Source organism: Carex rostrata, chromosome 16 (genome assembly GCF_964058835.1).
Source record: "Carex rostrata chromosome 16, lpCarRost1.2, whole genome shotgun sequence".
Classification (NCBI taxonomy): domain Eukaryota; kingdom Viridiplantae; phylum Streptophyta; class Magnoliopsida; order Poales; family Cyperaceae; genus Carex; species Carex rostrata.
The window spans coordinates 7,435,174-7,454,419 of NC_135933.1; the positions used below are offsets into that span (position 1 = coordinate 7,435,174).

Sequence of the window (19,246 nt, forward strand, 5' to 3'; positions counted from 1 at the left end):
TTAACATTTAAAAAAAAAATAGATAAATAAAATAACCATAATTCTCTTTCTAACACTGCGGCCGTGTCAAAAATGAAATCTACAAAAATTCACGGTTATTTGGTTTATCTATTTTTCTTTAATGGTAAAATGTAAATTTCGGACGGAGATACACAAAAAGCAGAAAAAAGGTTCATGCCTTCCAATTTCTCGTACAAAAGCTCCTGTTAGTCAGCCTTTTTTTCAAGGCAATAATATGAATCATAGCTTCCTGTTAACAGCTGCAACACAAAGGATAACCCAGTTGACAGGAATTTCTCAGTACTGCCCCAGTGCCCCTCGGATTTGCATCCCATAAGATAACACAAACTTTGAGTTGATATGTGGAATATCCAAACCGTTCAAATCATCATGCACGAATCTCAAAAGCATAATAATGGTCCCTGCATTCCGAATAGGCAATGTAAAAAATTTGGCCCGGCTTCAGATAAACTGAAAGTTTGAGATATCTCAGAGGATACGGGCCTCATGTCCCTCTCCCGTGTAGATCTGCACTATAAATTTGTAGGAACATTTTCTAAGATTAAGTTTGTAAAGAACTCGGAACGAACAGAAAGACTAGATCTGCACAGGAAATTTCTTTGATCTCAACTCAGGAAGTTCTTCTAGGAGAAACTCGGGATAATTGCTGAGATCATCCCTCTGTTAAAAGTACTGACACCTATAATACTAACAATGACATCATAGTCTCGGCATGGTTTTGTGATTACAAACTGAACCCCAAATTCCCAGTAAATGATTATTAGAAGATCTAATTTCTGGGGTTGTGGTTCCTTTTGTTTTCATTGAATTCGGTTTGGAAATGAGTATTTCTATTCATTCAAGAAACTGCCATCTGCCAATTATTCTACTAAAGAAAATTGTTGAGTAATAAATTGAGTTGTGAACATAATGAGCTACATAAAAATAAATTACCCAACAAAAGTTACAAATTAGACAGCATGTGATCATACACAAAACAAACATAAATATGAAGTTATCCTAAGAATTGATTTGGAGTAATCTAAGTACCTAAAGAGAAACAGAAACAAAAACCTTTTTTTTAGCACATTGCAGCTAAGCCTCTCCACAGTCAACATTCTTGTAATAAATATGCAGTTTAAAAAAAGTAATAAAAGTGAGATGAGCTATATACATTCTGACATGAAAATTACAGTCAACAGTCAACATACTTATCCAAGAATGCCTTTGCCAGATTGCCAAAAGTTGAGTTAACTGTTTCAGCAGCAGAGTATTCCCTTATAATTTGTACCACTTTTGGGCTTAAAATCTCCTTGCGTGTTGAAGCATTGCACAGGTAATACAATGCACCTAAAGCATAGGTAACCTGTAAGTTTAGTTAATTAGAGCTTGAACAAAATTATTTGGTGAATAACAAAAAAAAGACTCACAGCAACACATGATCTACTATTTCACACATGTAAGTATCAGCGAGAAAATGCTCTCTCCTGAATATAATCAAACAAAACCAATCTCTTTCTTGTACTGAAACAGCTTGTCTAAGCACAGTTTGTACAAACCATGCCAAGATGTTCCTATTTTACAAAAGAATGTAAAAAATAAATGGAAGTTATGTTTATAAAGACAAATTTCTTACAGTATTTCTAACAGGGCTGGATAAGCATTGAATGACCAGAGGAATTCCACCCGATTGAATAATAACTGCCGCATTTGCTGGGTCTAAGTTGAACCAAAACCCATCATATATTAGTTTCAATAAAAATAATAATAATAAAAGATGTACCAGAAAACAATTCAGTATCAAATTCATCCCACTACAAGGTCATGTCACCATAGATAAGATACACGAATAAAAAAATTGACATAAAAAGAATAATTAAGCAGCATGGTCCCAACAAAAGTCATATCCGAAATTCACTGAAGATGAAACTATTAAAGAAAATAACATAACAAAAGAAGAACGTATAAACCTTTATGTGCTTACCTATACAAGAATTACAAATGCCACCGATGCCAAATTCCACAAGCTTTTCATTTGGTTCAGTTATGCAATCCAGAAATAGCTCCAGAACATTTAGCTAATTAACACAATCGTGATCTCAATAAAACGAAAAGTATACATTCACAAATATTAAAAGTAAGTCCAACTAATACTATATATGTACGGGTGCACAAAAATACTCATGACTCATAACTCGTTCAGAATCAATTCATATTCAACTCGCCAACAACTCGAGTTGAAATTGACTCGAGTCAAAAATGACTCGAGTTCATTGACTCGGTTGTCTCACGAGTCGAATCCAAGTTGGCTCCAACGCAGTTCGGAATCAACTCGGTTGACTCATTGACTTGGTAGACTGTGTAATATTTTGTTAAACTTTGTACTATTTAATTATGTATTTGCCACTATTTCATTATGTAAAGTTTTAAATTGTGTACTATTTTGCTAAACTATGTACTATTTATTTTGTTATACTTTGTTTTGGTAATTTTAAAATTTGATAAAATATGTACTATCTACGAGTTACGAGTCGATTCGAGTTGAATCCAAGTTGGGGTTTCTGATTTGAAACTGGAATAGTAACTCGGACTCAACTCGGCTCATGAGCAGCCCTATATATATGTACAGCTTTCTCTCAGTAATAGATCTAATTACCTGGCGTAAAAATGAGTAGTTGTAAGGATCATATGCAAAATTAGCCAAGTTTGCCACAATTCTCTCTTTTGACTCTGTTAAAAAAAGGGAGCAAGAAATGACCACTTATTTAGATACAACAATGTATTGAGATAACTTTGTACCAGAGTACCAGTTGGCCACCTAACCCAGGTTATATTCTTGCATCAAATTAAACCTTTAACAAAATAAATAAAGAAAATAAATTTACCTTCATCAGTGGCCTTTTGGAATTCGATAACCAGTTCCTAAACAGAAGAATGCATCAGTTAATTACAGTAAAATGCAACATTGAACCAAATAAATCAAGAGGCACAATTCAGCTACAAAATGAGAGACCTATGATATAAAACCATCAATTCTATCATCATTTTTTAATGCATTTACGTTCATTTACAAATACAAAAAAAAATGAAAAAAATGTTAGAAATGTAGCATCAGGTTTACTCTGGTACAAAGAAAAAGGCGGTATCTACACAGAACACCCACAACTACACACTCACAGACCTGGAGATATTGAAGCCTAGGGGTGCCATACTTGCCCGTACGCTCAGTTTGCCTTTGATCGTTGGTGAACATTTTTAATTACAATCTGACCGTTGAATCCAGAGATGGAGCAAGGGGTAACCGGCGCTTTGGAAAATCTATCTATCGGTTATTATTGGGCGATTCTCCAAACCGACTGGCTTCGTTACGGGTTAAAAAAAAAGATGCTTTGATCGAGGCGGGGTTGAGCCGCCGGCCGGATGATTCCTCCGACTCACCGTCCGAGTTTCGGCGATTCTAGTTTGGGTCTTACCTCTTACGGAATGAATATATGATTCAACAGATTTTTTTAGGGGTATATATCAAATTCTTCCTTTTAGAAAATACCCCTATTTTTTTTTTCACAAATTACCCTAGTTATTACTTATTACATGTCTCATCCAAAAGTCGGACCTAAACCGTCCTATACGGGCCAAAATTTATTAGGACGGTTTAGATTCACGGCTCCGCTTAAATTTATGAAGTTTTATATTTGTACGCACGAATCATAGCGCCGATCGGACAGTTTGAATTTAACATGAATAAAATTTGTCTAAAGACCTTTATATAGAACCCAACTATATGGCAGACGGGATTCGAGTGCGAATCCTCTGAGATATCTCAACTTTTGTGTGACCGACGTGTCCGGTGCTTATTCGGGGGTGATGGAGGGGTCCGTATTATGTGCTTTGAGATTCGTGTAGAACGTATTTAAACGGTTGGGATTTTTCATAAAGTCACGTAAAGTTTGAGATATCTCAGAGGATACGAATTCGACGGGATTCATGATCAGAAGAGATATGGATCTGTCCGGTTGGGCCCAAGGGTTAATAAATAGGCTACTGGGATACAAACAAGGGCCGTATAATTGTAGAGTTCTCGTATGGATCAGCTTATATTTATTATTGTTTTCTCCTTTCCTTCAATTTAATTGTTACTTGAGCTACATATTCAAGTACAAGTTTGTTCTTTTGTAAAATAAAAGAATTGGATAAATTCTTTTTCCTTCAATTTAATGGTTTATATGAATTGGAAAATCAAAAAAATTTAATCTGTTTTCATATTGTAGGTGAGCACTATATCAAATTTTGTATAACTTGACAGTCGTTTAGTCATCTATCAAATGCCTTTGAAATTTTCAGTGATTTAAAAGGCTTTAATTCGTTAGAATTTCCAAATCATATGAGTGACTAAACAACATCGAATTGCACTAAATTAATGTGTACTCTGGAGATTGGAGAATACATTTAAAATTTTCCTTTTTGTTTTGCTCAAATAATATTGTTGAAGAGATCAAATGAATGTATAGTGAAGATGAACATATATATACTAAAACTAACCTGCACAAGAAGTCAGAGATATTTTCGCTAACTCTAGACAATTTATTCATTGAAAACCTCTTATCATATTTACTTTAAACCGCTATAACTAATTACATTACAAAAAAATTTAACTTCCAAGATATTTTACCGAAGTTAAATTCTTAAAATATTTTTTCCAAGATTTCTATATAAATTATCAGTATTTATTTTTCTGCCAAGCTTCCATATTGTTGAGGGGTCATAAAAGATTTTTCAGTCCATAGAAATTATGTGCGTAGGTACCACAAAGTTCAATATCTAATACAAAGTATACTGGTTATGCATAAAATGCTGTTATTTGACCACATCAATAACCCAGGCTATAATTCCATTATAAGAATTTTATTTCTAGGCTCTCAATACTTACTGGCAACCAAAAACAGAATAATATATGTTTAGTTTGCGAGACCATCGTAAGACCACTGAAACTGTGGTAGTCAGGGTTTATTTGTTCACTAAAAATAGAGACATTGCAAGTCAGTGTTTCCTCTATAAATTGATTGTCCTTGCCATAATTTATCACACATTCAAAGCACAAAACAATTAATCCATCTCTCTTTTTAACATCAAACAACCAACAATGGCAGTGAAAACCACCACCATGTCTCTTCTCCTCCTCGTATCCCTACTCTCGCTCTTCACCGCCACAACTGTTGCTACGTTCATTAACCCTCTGATAATTCCATCATGTTCTGGTCAAGGCAAACTTGATAAATGTTACCAGGACTACAAAGCTGCTTACAGCGCTGTGCATGCATCCTCCGGTAAAAATGGTACTGCAGATACCACAATTGTACTCGCACGCAATGCAGTCTATGCCGCAAAAACCAGTTGCAGCATTACTCTTCAGTTCTTCAAGAGTTTCAGAGGTGGCTCGCAGAGATTTATCACTTGCGAGCATACCTTCAATATTGCGATCATTCACCTTCGCAAGGCGTCATTTGTAAGTCTTTGATGGAGAATGTTCGATATAAAGAATCACGTTTATGTTCTTCTATCATTATTATTTGTAAATATTGTTTGGGTACAATTAATGCAACAATGTGATTCAGAAAGTTAAAATCAGAATAAAAATTCATTTATTGGTAACTTAGATGACTGGTAAAAAAATCTCGGAGTCCAGAAGTCTTAATTATATTTCATTAGAACTACTGCAAACTAACACTTTTCCTTATGAATTAATAAAATTAATTTGTTTCATTTTATATGATTGACAAACCAGATTTTGCAGAAGACAAACCTATCAAAAACACAGGTGTATCAGGTGCAAAAATCTGTTCAAATTGCAGCTCAACATGTCCTGAAGTGCTCTGTCAACAGCAATTTTACTACCAGGAACCAGACCAGTGAATCAGTCACCCTTTGTGACATTGCATTCACCTTCTGTAAAATGATTGGTCACTGATCTAGCCATTAAAGAAGCGTGCATTCAGCTTGTTTTCGCATTAGTATTTTTTATTTTCCTAGATGACTTGAACTAGTGATTTCTTGAATGTAATCCTAGTACCTCGTCACCAGCATGAGCTACTAGATCATATATTTTTTTTCCCTTTTCTTTCATTTGTTTCTTAGTTTAACGAGATTCCCGTTTGGGTGAATCTTGGTCGTTGTCATAAACTAGAAGTTGACTGAATCCCGAAGCTTGGGTTTAAAAATAAATGTTTATTATCTTGAACTGTTCTATATTGTTTTATTTAATTTTTATTATGTAACTTTTTTTGGATTTGATTTAAGTAAAAACTTAAATCTTCAGCATGAAACGTTGAATTTCTCTAATGCTAACATAAAACCGTATAATGCTATAGAATGCGGTTGAATTTCACCGGTTCTCAGCATCTTTTGATAAAGAACAATAACAAGCCCTCATAAATCTCTTACTTCTCTATAGTATTTTTATAAATCCATGCTAAGATTTTTATGGATAGTTTAGATTTACAAGATAATTTAAATTCATTAAGTTTTAAATATGTCTACACGAATTTTAACATAGATCTGGCGATTAGGGTACAAGAGCGGAACTAGAAAATTTAGTTTGAGGGGCTGAAACTTAAAATGTATAATTATTAATTTGCAGTTAGCGGAATTTGAATCCAAGACCTTCCAATTACAAAATAGAGTCTTAACCACTAGACTACAAGCACATATGTAATAATTTATAATTGAGACTTTTGAATCCAAGACCTTCCAATTACAAAATAAACTCTTAACAACTAGACTACAAGCACATATGTAACAATTTATAAAGGAGACTGAATTATATAAAAACTTGAAAAAAAATAAAATATCAATTAAATTTCAATATATGTGATTTCAGAATCATAGAGTGTGACTTAACACTCACTGGACTGTAAATGCACCCCTATTAGGCTAGACTTTCGATGAGAATTTGCCCATAGCCCTTTGAACAAAACACAATTGCAATTCATAATGGTACATGTGATAGGTTAAAATTTTCAACCATAGTATCATATAATACTTGATATGTTAGATAAAACAAAACAAAAATATAATTTAGAAAACACGCCAATCTGTGTAAAATATCGACTGCTTCATCATAAATAAACACTAATCATAAATACCGACAGCCAAGAACTGCTAAACACTTTTTAAACATTGCAAAACGTACTCGTATTTATGGACTAACTATTAATTTGACGCAACTAATAATGGGATCCATTCATGAAAGTATCAGACAGAGTACCAGAAGCATTCTCCCACCTTATACAACCATTTTGTTATCTCAGATCATCTAACAATCACAGCCGCAACAATGGTTTGGCTGGATACAAAATTACCAACATAATGAAAAAATAAACTGTACAGTTGTTCCTACTCTCTACACTCTATCATATATGTTTTATCCATTTTCTTTACCATCTATGATCATTTTTTAAGTATCACCTGTACCAATTGAAGAGGGGTCATGATCAGGAGACAATTCATAATTCCCCCTGTTAGCACGGGTTGAGCAAAGGAAAAAGAAAGAAGAAGTGTAGATCGTTATGTGCCATAAACTGCCAAAAAGAAGAAGAAAAAAATCAAATAATGATGACACAATTATTTCAATAAAAAAGGATCATGTGGTTGTAAGACCTCAGCCAATGGCTTCTATATTGCAAAAATATCATACAGCAGATATACATTTCTCATATAGTCAGTCGTATATTCTTAGAAATCATTGGGTTCACTTACCTGTGCCAAATCCAGTAGTCCCTGTTGGATTCGAGCTTCCAGCTGGTACCAGCAAAGGCCAGAAAAACAAATCCCAAGACAAGAAACGCCCACCGAAATCGTTTCTTTAATGCTTCTAGAAGATCTAACAACATGCTCCTTATATCCTCCCATCTGAATTTAGACAGAATCATCAGTTACTAATGTATTATATTTTAGGAGTTAGGAGTTCACTAGAAATTGCCAGATCCAGCACTGCACCATAAAATTAGTATCACCACACCACTGTTGAGCTGTTAATGAGGTCAATGGCCACAATGCTGGTCTCTATTATTAATAATCAATCAACTGAGCTAATATATGTTAGTTAGTACTAACATAAAGTTCTTGTACATTGTATCAAAATAAAATAAAATAAAAAGACAAGAGTGAGGCTATGGTACTATGCATAGCGCAGATTGGTCTGTACTATTGATCTTCCTTTCCAAAGTTCAAATGGTCAACCATTCAACATGATCTTCATATGGAAATGTACTTGCAGACTAAAATTTTACATTTTTTTAGAATTTTTTTACTATTTTTTAGATAGGTAAAATATCACTACTTTTGAATGGTCTAGAATTTTTAGATCAAGTGATTTTCTACCTATATAAAAGTAAAAAAAATTGTAAAAAATGTAAAATTTGATCTACAAGTACATTTTCATATGGCAATCATGCTGAACGGTTCAGATTGACTGTTTGAACTTTAAAAACGGAGATATTGATCCATTGGATGGACCAATCCGCACTATGCATAGTACCATAGCCTCACTCAAAAGACAACTACAGACAGTTATAATGATGAATAACAATATACGACAAATAACAAAATTTGAGTAAGTTGGTCTGGTACAGCAGCGACTATCCAACTGCATCTTTGTATCAAATATTGAGTAAAGAGGTTAGAACAGCACCAGTTCAAAATGACTGGACGTACCGGTTCAGCAGATGGAATTGAAAATTGATTCTTTGAGACCAGTTCACAAGTCTTCTAGCTTGATTAAATTCCAATAGCCACCCAATCAGCAGCCCGAGGGACCCAATTGCTATTACAATCCCAATATTTGATGCCCTACAAGCATGTTCATGCTAAAATAATCATATGATATACTTGCAAAGTTGTAATAGGCCAATTTAGATGTTGACTTCCAAGTTTTAATTTGTCGAGTCAATATGATAAAAACAGAAAACATAGCAGAAATAGTCATTTTTGTTATTTAACCTTTTTCGTTGTTTGTTGTCTACACGTATCAGCAAAACTTGTGTTTTGCAAATGCCAAAAAAAAAATTAATATTGGGTGCCATGTGTCAAAAAGAAAGAAAATAAAATATATACTATGTTTTGCAAAAAGTCAAGGATCCTAACCTAGTAGCACCAGTTGCAGCTAAGATGGCAGTAAGAATAAAGACGCCAGCATGAATTGCACGCTTAGAAGACTCTTCAATTGTGGCCATGTATATAAAAGTGCTCACCACTGCCATGAATGATAGCCAAAAATCCAAAAACTGTAGCAATACCAATTATATATTTATGCACTTATGTCAGCCATCTATCATTTAGTATTAGGAGAAACATGCATTAGTTGAAGAAAAAAGTTATATATGCAAATTGGTTCAAAACAAAATATAAATACTCTTTTTAATGGTAAATCAGTGTTATGATTCACTGATAATTGAATATTCAAGTTTTGTCAGAGGATACTATCTAATGATAATTTATGCTTCATGCTGAATATTATAATAAATGGTTTATGAGCAATTGTCATGCGGCATGCCTCAAATAAAGTTTGACAATTAAAAAGTATAGATATAATCCAAAAAAGAATACCTGTAGGACACGAAAGGATAAGATGCACCAAGTGCCTACATCACATGCATGATACAGTGCACTAGAAATGCCGCTAGATGTGTACAGGATCCACTCAGCAAAGGCCTACATAAAAGACAAAACAATCATACAAATTTTAATATCATTAGAATTCAGTATAACTGTAGGTCACCAACCATTACTGTGCAAAGAGTAGCATGGAATTCTAATATAAATGCTAAATTTTTAGGGACAGGATAGAAAAGGGAACAAACCTTCTGGCGAATAGCCCAATAAGCTGGTAGAATGGCTGCAGCATTTGAGCCTATTAGAAAGATGGACTGCCACACATGCCCTACAAATATTTCAGGTATGATTCATATAATCAACTAAGATACTATTGTTTCGGTATATTTTATGTTTAAACAATACATAACTTATGAGAGAAAGAGAGAGGGAAAGACTTCACGCTAAGCTTGAGAGAGAGAGTTTTCAAAAAAAAAAAAAAAAAACAGAGAGAGAGAGAGAGAGTGAGAGAGAAGAGAGACAATTTGGACGAAGCAAGAGAAGGCGATTTTTACAGCAATGGCTTCCAAATTTAAATGGCAGCTTGTCAAATGCCATAGAAGGTTCCCAGACAGATGGTGCACACCCACTGACTAAGAGATTGAGAGAGTTAGGCCCTATGCTCCATACTCCACGAGGCTGACCTACGCCGAGATGGCTGATCGAAGCAGCAAAGGCTCTGATACCTCTGGAAACTCCAGTATGACTTCACCGGCGTCCTCTAGACCATCCTCACCTAGGACACCAACGGGGACACAGTACTTTGTTCCCCTCATAGTCCGTCAAGATTGCGGTTTCCACCCTCGCCCACCTTCCTGGAATGACACGGGAGGTGTTTCAAGTGTTGCTGAACCGGCCATACTGCCGCTAAATGCCACAACGCGCGCGTATGTGGCAAATGCTGGGAAGAAGAGCACATTGCATCCAACTGCAAGAAACTACCACTCAGTCCAGTGGCCCTCTCAACAGGCTGACTAACCTGTACCGCCTCAAGAGCAAGAGCCTGGCTTTGATGAGCTCCTAGTAGGCTATACTTTCCCGCCCATACCAACCCTACCGGAAGACAGGCCGGACAAGGTTCAGGCATTCATTGAGAGAGATGACCACTATTTCAAAGAACTTGCAAACCTAACATCGGCAGTGGTGATGCACACTGAGGGTTACACACTGCTAGTGCAGCTCAACCAGGTGGTTAACATTGTGGTTGAAACCGGACTGGTATGAAAAGAAGAGATAACGGTGGCCCAGTTGACGAGAGGACACTTTCTCATCCACCTGCCGGAAGGGCTCGCAGCTGAAACTTTCATCACGGCAACACCTCCAGCACTGTGCGATCAAGGGATCGAGTTTCGGTTGTGGTCTCCACATGACGATGCAACAGCTATTACCATTCCTTGGTTCAAGTTACTTCTAGACCTGGTGGGCTTTCTGATTCACTTGTGGCGTGAATGGGAGGTAATCAAAACCGTATCCAGATTTGGTGTCTATATAGGCACCATTCAACCAGAGATACCAGCCGAGCTCTCGGCTTGGAAGGTGGCAATAGCAAGAGACGATTTACGTCGCATCCCCCGCAATATCGGACTTTCAGTCGGAGGCATTGAGTACACAGTACCAATTTTCCTTTCTCGTCTGCGCAAGGCATACGTGCTTTGGAAACCGAGGGGGCCACAACTGACCTAACCCTAAAGGACCTACAGCACTCCGCACGGCAGAAAAGGAAACCAGATAAAAAATCGCAGCAGGAAAAGGGCCACAACTGACCTAACCCTAATTAATTTTTAAACTATGTTGAGGCTTTTTGCAAAGATGGCGGGGTTAGAAATAAACTACCAAAAGAGTACCTTTGTACCCTTAAACATGTCTACCCATAACATACAAAAGGCGGGGGCAATCTTAGGATGCACCCAAACCGAACTTCCGGTGACCTACCTTGGAATGCCTCTAACCATCAAACGGCCGGATCGTAGTCTTTTCATTCCCCTAATTGAAAAAATGGAGAAAAAATTACAACGTTGGAAAGGGAAGATGATATCCCGAGGAGGGAGAATGCAACTAGTGAATTCCGTTCTTTCCTCAATACCTTCATACTTCATGTCTTGCTTTAAAATACCAAATGGGCAATAAATAGAATGGGTAAGATTAGGAGGGACTTCTTGTGGGGAAAGAATGGTAATGAAGATCGGGGAATTTCAATGATCAATTGGCAATGGTTTGTTTACCAAAGCGATTTGGAGGGATGGGTGTGCTCAATCTTGAATTTCAAAACATAGCACTTTTAATGAGATTGTGGTGGCGGCTATACACCCAACCGGGGTCTCTTTGGTTCCTGGTTGTACTGAGAATAAGAAGGGCTGACAAACACGCTCACAGGGGTATTTTGCAAAAGTTGAAGCCCTTCTTTCACTAGGGTTGTTTCTGCAACATAGGCAACAGGATATCCATTGCTTTCTAGTCGATTCCTGGGGAGGCTTACCTTTGATGGGCTATTTTGGCGACCAAAGAAGATCAGGGACTTCAAAAATCGCACTAAGGGATGCAAGTCAGAACCTAAGTTCTTCGAACGTTGATCAGCAATGCATGGATGAAGTCCGGTTCTCAGATCAGGAGGATTCATTTTACTGGCGATTTCATGCATCAGGTTCCTTCACAACTAAGTCGATGTATACAGCACTAGTGGAAGGAGATAAGATAGAGTGGCAGCATCGACGTATATGGAAATACAAAGCGCCACAAACAGTGATAATCTTTGGGTACCTATTACTAAAGAACAAGACGCTGACTAGAGAGAATTTGCGAGTGATGGGAATGAACTGTGATGCTAGATGCCTCATGTGCAACAACTGCCCATGGAGTCGAGTGTCCATTTATTTTTTTCTCTGCTCGCATGCAGTTTCTATGTGGTTCCACCTTGGCCTAAGGACAGATAACCTACTGCCCCCTGATCACTTGTCAGTGCCAAACATATGGGCAAACATACAAAACAAGGTGACGGCACAAGGAAAAAAAAAAAAAAACTTCCATAACTTGGGTTTTGTGTGCATGTTGGACCTTGTGGAAGCAACGAAATGAGGTTCTTCATGGAGTAATGATGCAGTCAAGACGGTTAGCAGATAGAGTGGAGAAAAATGCACAATTATGGGAAAACTATTGCTAATATACATATGAATCTGAGTGTAATTTAGACTAATGAACTGATTCTAGAAGTATGATCTATCTTATTATTTTTTGTAGCGATGGTTAGGTTGGTAGGATTACAGGGCAGGTTGTGAGGAACCTTGTAGTCTTACAAAAAAAAAAATTTATTAACACAACAGATTGGTAGCCGCTGCCAACTTTTTCAGAGAGAGAGAGAGAGAGAGAGACCTTTTGGCGAAACTAACTCATCACTGCAATCGAAGGCCCCATGATCACGGTCACATGCACAATAACTGATACAAAAAAGTAAAATAAAATAAAACTACAAGATCTTGACAGAGAGAAAGAGCTCACAAAAATACAAGGGTTGATAACTATACTGTAAATATAAAATATGGTGGGTCTGACCTGTAAAATGTTAACCCACTCTCGTCCACCGAGTACTTGCATGTGCCATTACCATTGCAACCTTTATAGCATCCCACCAGTGAAACAGACATTAAAGGCCGAGATTTGATCACCTTAACAGAAGGATGTCTCAGTGCAATACACCATGTCCCTTCTCTTGCATATAACATATACATCTCCAAAATACCCCCAGTTGCAGCACCAGTGGTTCCATTCGAAGACAAAAGCACTGGGTTCCCGCTATTATTCTTGCTGGTCGCATAATAATCCCATGTATCGTTTGATAGCAGGCCACCAAATTTAGAATATAGTTCAAAGTTATCTTGGTCAACGGATTTGATTTGAACACGTATGATTGACCCAGCTGCACCAGCCGGTATGTCAAGAAAGAAAAATGTATAAGACTCTTGGTTATCTGTATAGTTGGATAATAAATTAATAAGGGGGAATGTGGTACTGTCCGTGGGTCCATCTTTTGGGAGATAGTAAGAGCCGAAAGGGATAGATGGGTTCCTCTTGGGTATTCTCTGAATGAAAAATGTCAGAAAAAATATCAAGAACTGAATAAAAGAAATGTTCATAAAAAACAAGAAGATACGACAGAAGATAAACTACTAAAGTAGTTGCTGCCCATTATTATAGGTATTCCGGGAGACATTGTCAATATCTCTAATTTGTGGTAGGGTTATAAAGGTAATTTAAAAGAAAAGGAGTGAGGCCATGGTACTATGCATAGCGTATATTGGCCCGTACTATGGATCAATAGTTCCATTTTCAAAGTCCAAAATCTGAACCGTTGAATATGATTTCTACAGAAAATGTACTTGTCGATCAAATTTTACATGTTTTAGAATTTTTTACTATTTTCTTAGATAAATAAAAAATCACTTTAATTGATCTAACGATTTTAGACAATTCAAAAGTAGTGATTTTCTACCTATCTAAAAAATAGTAAAAAAAATATAAAAAATGTAAAAGTTAGTTTGCAAGTACGTTTTCATATAGAATCGTATTGAACTGTTCATATCAATTGTTTGGACTTCAAACACGCAAATATTGATCCATAGTACGGACTAATCCGCGCTATGCATAGTACCATAACCTCACTCAAGAAAAAGTAAATAAAATCATAATTTTAACAACATTGAATGCAAGGCACTATACCTCAAGGGCAAGTGCATCCCATGAACAATCGATGCCAGTCTTTCGGTTACCACAACTGATCACCTGCCACTCCAATGAGAAGCAAATTGTACTATTCAAGCCCGTAAAGTTGCTCGCCTGAACAATGATGTACCACCTACCAGCCCGTGGAAAATCCACTGTCAAGGGGGACCCACCTATATTCAGAGAGTAATCATAAGCATTCCCAACTGGTACCACATCATATCGTACATAGGCTATCAACGAGCCGCCACTGCTGGACCTCGTTTCAAGTGAAATATTGAATTGGGAAGGTATGGTTGTTATGTCTATGTAGTAGAGCCTTGAGCTCTCCCCTTGGTTGAGGCAAGGAGACTCATTGGAGTTTGAACATATAATAGAGGTGGGGCCCGCTTGGAGAGACCCATTTGTGAAAGATTGTATGCAAGACAGTGCGTACATGGTTCGGTTACATCCTGGGCCCAATGAGGTTGGAACAGAGCATCCAAATATGTATATGTTGGTTGTGACCTTGTATGATTTCCCTCGACTAATCTGAAAATTTTACTTGGAATAAAAAATTAACAAATCAATTAGTGCCTACAAACTTGTGTACATGTTAAACTCATGTTTTTTGTTCGAATTGAGAACTTTAATAATGCCAATTTTAACCAACACGCCACATGTTGGTTAACTGACCTCTGAAGTTAATTAACTTTTCATCTGGCATTTTTGTGAAACTACATCCAAGATTTTGCTGTTGCATAAGCACAGCATATTTCTCATTGTTTTAAAAAATTACTGAGTTGTAGAACTATATTTTCCCAAGGTTAAATTAAATTAAAAATCAAACAAAGAATATGCATTTTGAGTTGTTGAGCTTTTATTTGGTACCTACAGGCTTAAAAGGTGGTTTGGATAAGTCAGTGGCAATTTAGTCATTCTATTTACTAACCTAACTTTGATTTAATAGCTTGGAGTTATTTGCCAATAACAAAGATGTCAGGCCTCTTTTTTTCAACTCATGGTAAAATGTTCAGTGTAACAAGTAAAACATTGTAATTTTTTTTTTTTTGGATAAAATAAGACATTGTAAACTTCAATGTACGTATATCTGCCATAGGATTAATAATTGCACAAATGCCATGAGAATAAAGCACCAATTGCCAACAAATGAAAATTTACGATATTGTAGGAAGTGTCAGTATATTGGTTGGTGATATTAAAAAACCATACCAATAACAATAGTGCACAGTAGCAAGCATAATTATAAATAATAGGTAGTGCCATCTATTATAATTTCTGTGGTGCATACCTGTAAGTATGAAGTATCCTATAAATTTTTCATTGGCATTAAAAAAAATTTCTCTAAAATAATAAGTCAACAGCTTGTGTAGTAAAAATAAAAAATAAAAAAATAACTTACCATTTTGGATTGGGTACGGTCAGGACCCGGGCGATTGAAGTATCCGATGTACCAGACTCCTGGAGATATCTAACAAATTTTGGAAAAGACCCTTAGCTCCCCGCAAATACTAAACTAAAGAAGCAAGAAGATATGACCAATAAAATATAGTATAATAATTAAAAACGAACCTGTTCTTTTGTTAATACAACTGTCAGGTTTGATTGAAATGGAACACACTGCTCGAGGTGTGAGGAATTATTCACTCCTCCAAAAACCGAACCATTTATACGAAAACTCATTACTGCAACAAATAAGTTCCTGTCAATTTTAATTTATATCAGGAATTCGATAACTTTCTATAAACATCTCCTAAAACAAATTAGGGTAATGCCACCACGCCCCGACAACCATAATTTTGGTTTTGCCCTTCAAGCATATGCTAAAGAGAGTATATATCACATTTGCTGTTTTTACCAATTATAAGGCCTAATATAAATATGATGTACAAATTTCCTCTTTTTTTAACTACAAAAGGGAAATAGTTATTTATACAAGCACATACACAGAGAATTTAAATAAGCATCAGATAAATCTGGAATAATTGGATTTCCATCCTTCAGGCATAGGATCGGAATTTCATTGTTAGAGAGACCCTGCATTTCTTTCTGATCCTACAATAATTTTGAAATTACATGAATAAATAAGGAAATGAGCATGTTGTGACATAATTGAACTGATGGATTGATTTAATTTGACTTACGATATTGGTATTGGATAGAAAACTCATAGTAACTGAAGAAAACCAAAGAGGCAGCTCCACTGTGGAAAAAAATAATAAAAAATAGTAATAATTAAGACTTTTTCAATAGCTAAACTAAGTAAAACCCTTCTTCTATGTCTATTAATTGTAGTTCTATTTCATCCATAGAAATAAATTTTCACAAGCATTTGAAGCTAGTTAAAATCCAAGCAAAAATAATAAGTGAGGATAGTTAGTTACTTCGATAAATACACACACAAAAATAAAAACCCAAGTTGAATTAACGAATTTAAGCTAATATAAAGAACTAACCTCTGAGATAAGTCCATTCGTAAGGCTTGAGCGAGAGATCGTGTTGGCTGTAGCTCGACTGGAGCGATTCGTACTGGGCCTGACTGGAGACAGAACAAACGATGAGAACAGAGATGATGAGTGCGAGCTTTGTTCGAGGCCATAGATGCCATGAATCCATCACTGGAGAGGAGAGAAGAAAAAGAGACGGAGAGATAGGACAATAAAGAAGAAATAAAAGAGAGTGTGTGACCAGACAGAATACGACAGATTTTGAAGTAACAACTGTTGTTACTTTTTAGGGGGAATTTCATGTATACCCCTCCAAAACTTCGAAATTACGTATTTCCCCCTCTAAAATTCATAATATCACATTTACCCTTCTAAATTTTCAAAACTCACAAATTTACCCAATTAATAAATAACTAAAACAAATTATGATTAATAAGCCCTTCATCCTTCATTCAGACTTGATAGGCTTTAAGATTTGTGCTGATAGCAAAGATGTGCACTGGCCTCTTCAAAAGTCGGCAATATGGAGGCGACGATTATCTTCGTCACTTTTGCTTGCCATTGATTTGTCTCTTTTTTCTCTGTCACTGTTTATTATTCTGATATGTAGCTTGCAATTCTCTTTTCTTTCCTTCATTAAATCCGTATTCTATTTGGGTTTTTATTTTCTCCGTTTCTAATTCTTCTTCTTCTGTGGTCTCTAACTTCGACGGTCTTTTGAAAATTTAGATCTGAGAAGACCCTGATTGGTGCCCTTGTTGGCCATCAGAGGCTCGCCCAAGGTGCTGGAACAGGGTCACCCTGTTCCGTTGACCTGGGAACTGTTCTGACAATCGTTTTTAGTTGATTTTAAATAGTTTTCTATAAATTTGTTTGATTCCTTTCACATGGAGCATCGTAGTACCATTTAAAGTTGATTATTGGGATTAATTTTGGATTGATTACTGGGCACATGAAATCCACCTAGCGGTTCGTAAACCAATTGTTCATTAGATTGGTGTTTGTCATAGAGAAAGGTGATGTTTTGATGAAATTAATATCAAGTGATACGATTGATGAGATGAGAACGCGAGAGAGAGAAAAAGACCTGCTTCATCGATCATGGTCACAGGAGCGATTCAATGGAAGGGAGGATTAAGTGATTAATTATATTTTAGAGAATATTAAGCATAATTAATTTTAGTTATTGATTAATTGGTTAAATTTGTGAGTTTTGATAATTTAGAAGGATAAATATGATATTATCAAATTTAGAGGGGGAAATACGTAATTTCGAAACTTTTGAGGGGTATACATGAAATTCCCCCTACTTTTTAAAGTTCCGGCCTTTTTTTTTAATACCCAAAAAAAAAAGAAAATTATAAAAATAACCTCCGATTTTCTTTTTTTATATATATGCCCCGACCGCTGAGTTGTGGGGCGGGCGAAAATTCAAGCAAGCCGCCTCATGCCCGGGCGGTCCAACTCTATACTAACCCGCCCTAGGGGTGGGCGGTCCACCCCCTTTTTCTTTTTTCTTTTTTTTTTTAAAACGCCCTAGGAGTGGGCGGTCCAACTTCTTTTTCTTTTTTAAAAACGCTCCAGGGTGGGCGATTGGCATTTTTTTTTTTTTAGAAATCTTAGTATTTTGATTTAAATAATTTTGTGAAGAAAAAATTGTTTAGAGTGTATGCCAAAAAATAAAACATTTGACATATTTATGAAGTGATGTCGTAATTCTTTATATACATATACATTTATAGTGATGTCGTAATTCTTTATATACATATACATATATACATATATACATATACACATATACACATATACACATATACACATATACACATATACACATATACATATACACATATACACATATATATATATACACATGTGCAAAGTTAGGTTCAGAATGCACTCCTTTAGCAGTTCGGACAATTTTTGAGATCTGATATCTCACAATCTGTTGAGAGACGTCGTACGAAACTTCACAGCCTTATTCTATGATGTCAAGACTATATGTCGGTCAATTTTCACGATTTTTGAAGATATTTTGCTATGTTAATCAGGATGAATATACTGATTTCGTGTCAAAATTATCAATATAATTATAAGTTCGACAATGAAGAAAAGACGAATGTTTGGTGCGGCTCGGAAAACCGTGTCAACTGTCAACGCGTCAAGCGGATCAGTGCGGATTCTTTTTCCTCTCCAGTCCAACATAACTTGTTCATCCAGTCCTGTTAAACCCACTAAGCCATCTTCTTTGACAAATTAAGATATAAAATTTGTTCAAACAGAAAACTTGAACTTTGTCAAGGTTGGTTAGGTTTGCAAGTTACGAACATACAAGTTAAGTCAAAATTTATTAAAGCATGAAGCACCTGAATGCAATATAAATTTGCTAATCAACCTAATTAGAGGTAATTAGAAATTGTAACGTGTGAGAGAATGTAATT

At 35.9% G+C, this 19,246-nt stretch overlaps 3 protein-coding genes across 5 annotated transcripts; 1 reads left to right on the forward strand and 2 right to left on the reverse strand.

The window, feature by feature from the left end:
• Positions 1-196: 196 nt before the first annotated feature.
• Positions 197-3,504, reverse strand: LOC144567848 (ARM repeat superfamily protein). 2 transcript variants are annotated; one of them, XM_078318042.1, is made up of 7 exons: positions 3,182-3,502; positions 2,886-2,922; positions 2,657-2,730; positions 1,985-2,078; positions 1,637-1,719; positions 1,175-1,366; positions 197-215 (listed from the first exon to the last, which is right to left on the reverse strand). In XM_078318042.1, the coding sequence occupies exons 1-6, from the start codon at positions 3,251-3,253 to the stop codon at positions 1,196-1,198; spliced, it is 531 nt and encodes a 176-aa protein (XP_078174168.1). In that variant the 5' UTR covers positions 3,254-3,502; the 3' UTR covers positions 197-215; positions 1,175-1,195. The 2 variants fall into 2 exon arrangements, with proteins under 2 accessions (XP_078174168.1, XP_078174167.1); XM_078318041.1 differs by lacking the exon at positions 197-215 and adding an exon at positions 937-1,119 and having other exon boundaries at positions 1,212-1,366; positions 3,182-3,504.
• A 1,558-nt stretch (positions 3,505-5,062) lies between these two features.
• LOC144567719 (uncharacterized) lies at positions 5,063-6,241 on the forward strand. The gene is made up of 2 exons (XM_078317882.1): positions 5,063-5,503; positions 5,783-6,241. The coding sequence occupies exons 1-2, from the start codon at positions 5,141-5,143 to the stop codon at positions 5,963-5,965; spliced, it is 546 nt and encodes a 181-aa protein (XP_078174008.1). The 5' UTR covers positions 5,063-5,140; the 3' UTR covers positions 5,966-6,241.
• A 937-nt stretch (positions 6,242-7,178) lies between these two features.
• On the reverse strand, positions 7,179-17,030 carry LOC144567295 (transmembrane protein-like protein). Of its 2 annotated transcripts, XM_078317395.1 has the most exons (14): positions 16,815-17,030; positions 16,503-16,561; positions 16,305-16,413; positions 15,931-16,043; positions 15,761-15,829; positions 14,356-14,889; positions 13,192-13,718; positions 13,012-13,076; positions 9,855-9,934; positions 9,601-9,705; positions 9,139-9,278; positions 8,710-8,844; positions 7,753-7,905; positions 7,179-7,574 (listed from the first exon to the last, which is right to left on the reverse strand). In XM_078317395.1, the coding sequence occupies exons 1-14, from the start codon at positions 16,972-16,974 to the stop codon at positions 7,451-7,453; spliced, it is 2,373 nt and encodes a 790-aa protein (XP_078173521.1). In that variant the 5' UTR covers positions 16,975-17,030; the 3' UTR covers positions 7,179-7,450. The 2 variants fall into 2 exon arrangements, with proteins under 2 accessions (XP_078173521.1, XP_078173522.1); XM_078317396.1 differs by lacking the exons at positions 16,503-16,561; positions 16,815-17,030 and having other exon boundaries at positions 15,931-16,060; positions 16,305-16,411.
• Between the last annotated feature and the right edge of the window lie 2,216 nt (positions 17,031-19,246).

Excerpts from the sequence above, each read along its gene's own strand:
- LOC144567848 (XM_078318041.1), bottom strand. The coding sequence starts at position 3,253 with ATGTTCACCAACGATCAAAGGCAAACTGAGCGTACGGGCAAGTATGGC. Across the intron at positions 1,367-1,636 it reads CCAGCCCTGTTAGAAATACT|GTTACCTATGCTTTAGGTGC; the intron begins GTAAGAAATTTG and ends CTAAACTTACAG. Across the intron at positions 1,120-1,211 it reads GCAAAGGCATTCTTGGATAA|AATGTTGACTGTGGAGAGGC; the intron begins GTATGTTGACTG and ends ATTTATTACAAG.
- LOC144567719 (XM_078317882.1), top strand. The coding sequence starts at position 5,141 with ATGGCAGTGAAAACCACCACCATGTCTCTTCTCCTCCTCGTATCCCTA. Across the intron at positions 5,504-5,782 it reads ACCTTCGCAAGGCGTCATTT|ATTTTGCAGAAGACAAACCT; the intron begins GTAAGTCTTTGA and ends TTGACAAACCAG.
- LOC144567295 (XM_078317395.1), bottom strand. The coding sequence starts at position 16,974 with ATGGATTCATGGCATCTATGGCCTCGAACAAAGCTCGCACTCATCATC. Across the intron at positions 16,414-16,502 it reads TTCTATCCAATACCAATATC|GATCAGAAAGAAATGCAGGG; the intron begins GTAAGTCAAATT and ends AAATTATTGTAG. Across the intron at positions 8,845-9,138 it reads GCTGCAACTGGTGCTACTAG|GGCATCAAATATTGGGATTG; the intron begins GTTAGGATCCTT and ends ACATGCTTGTAG.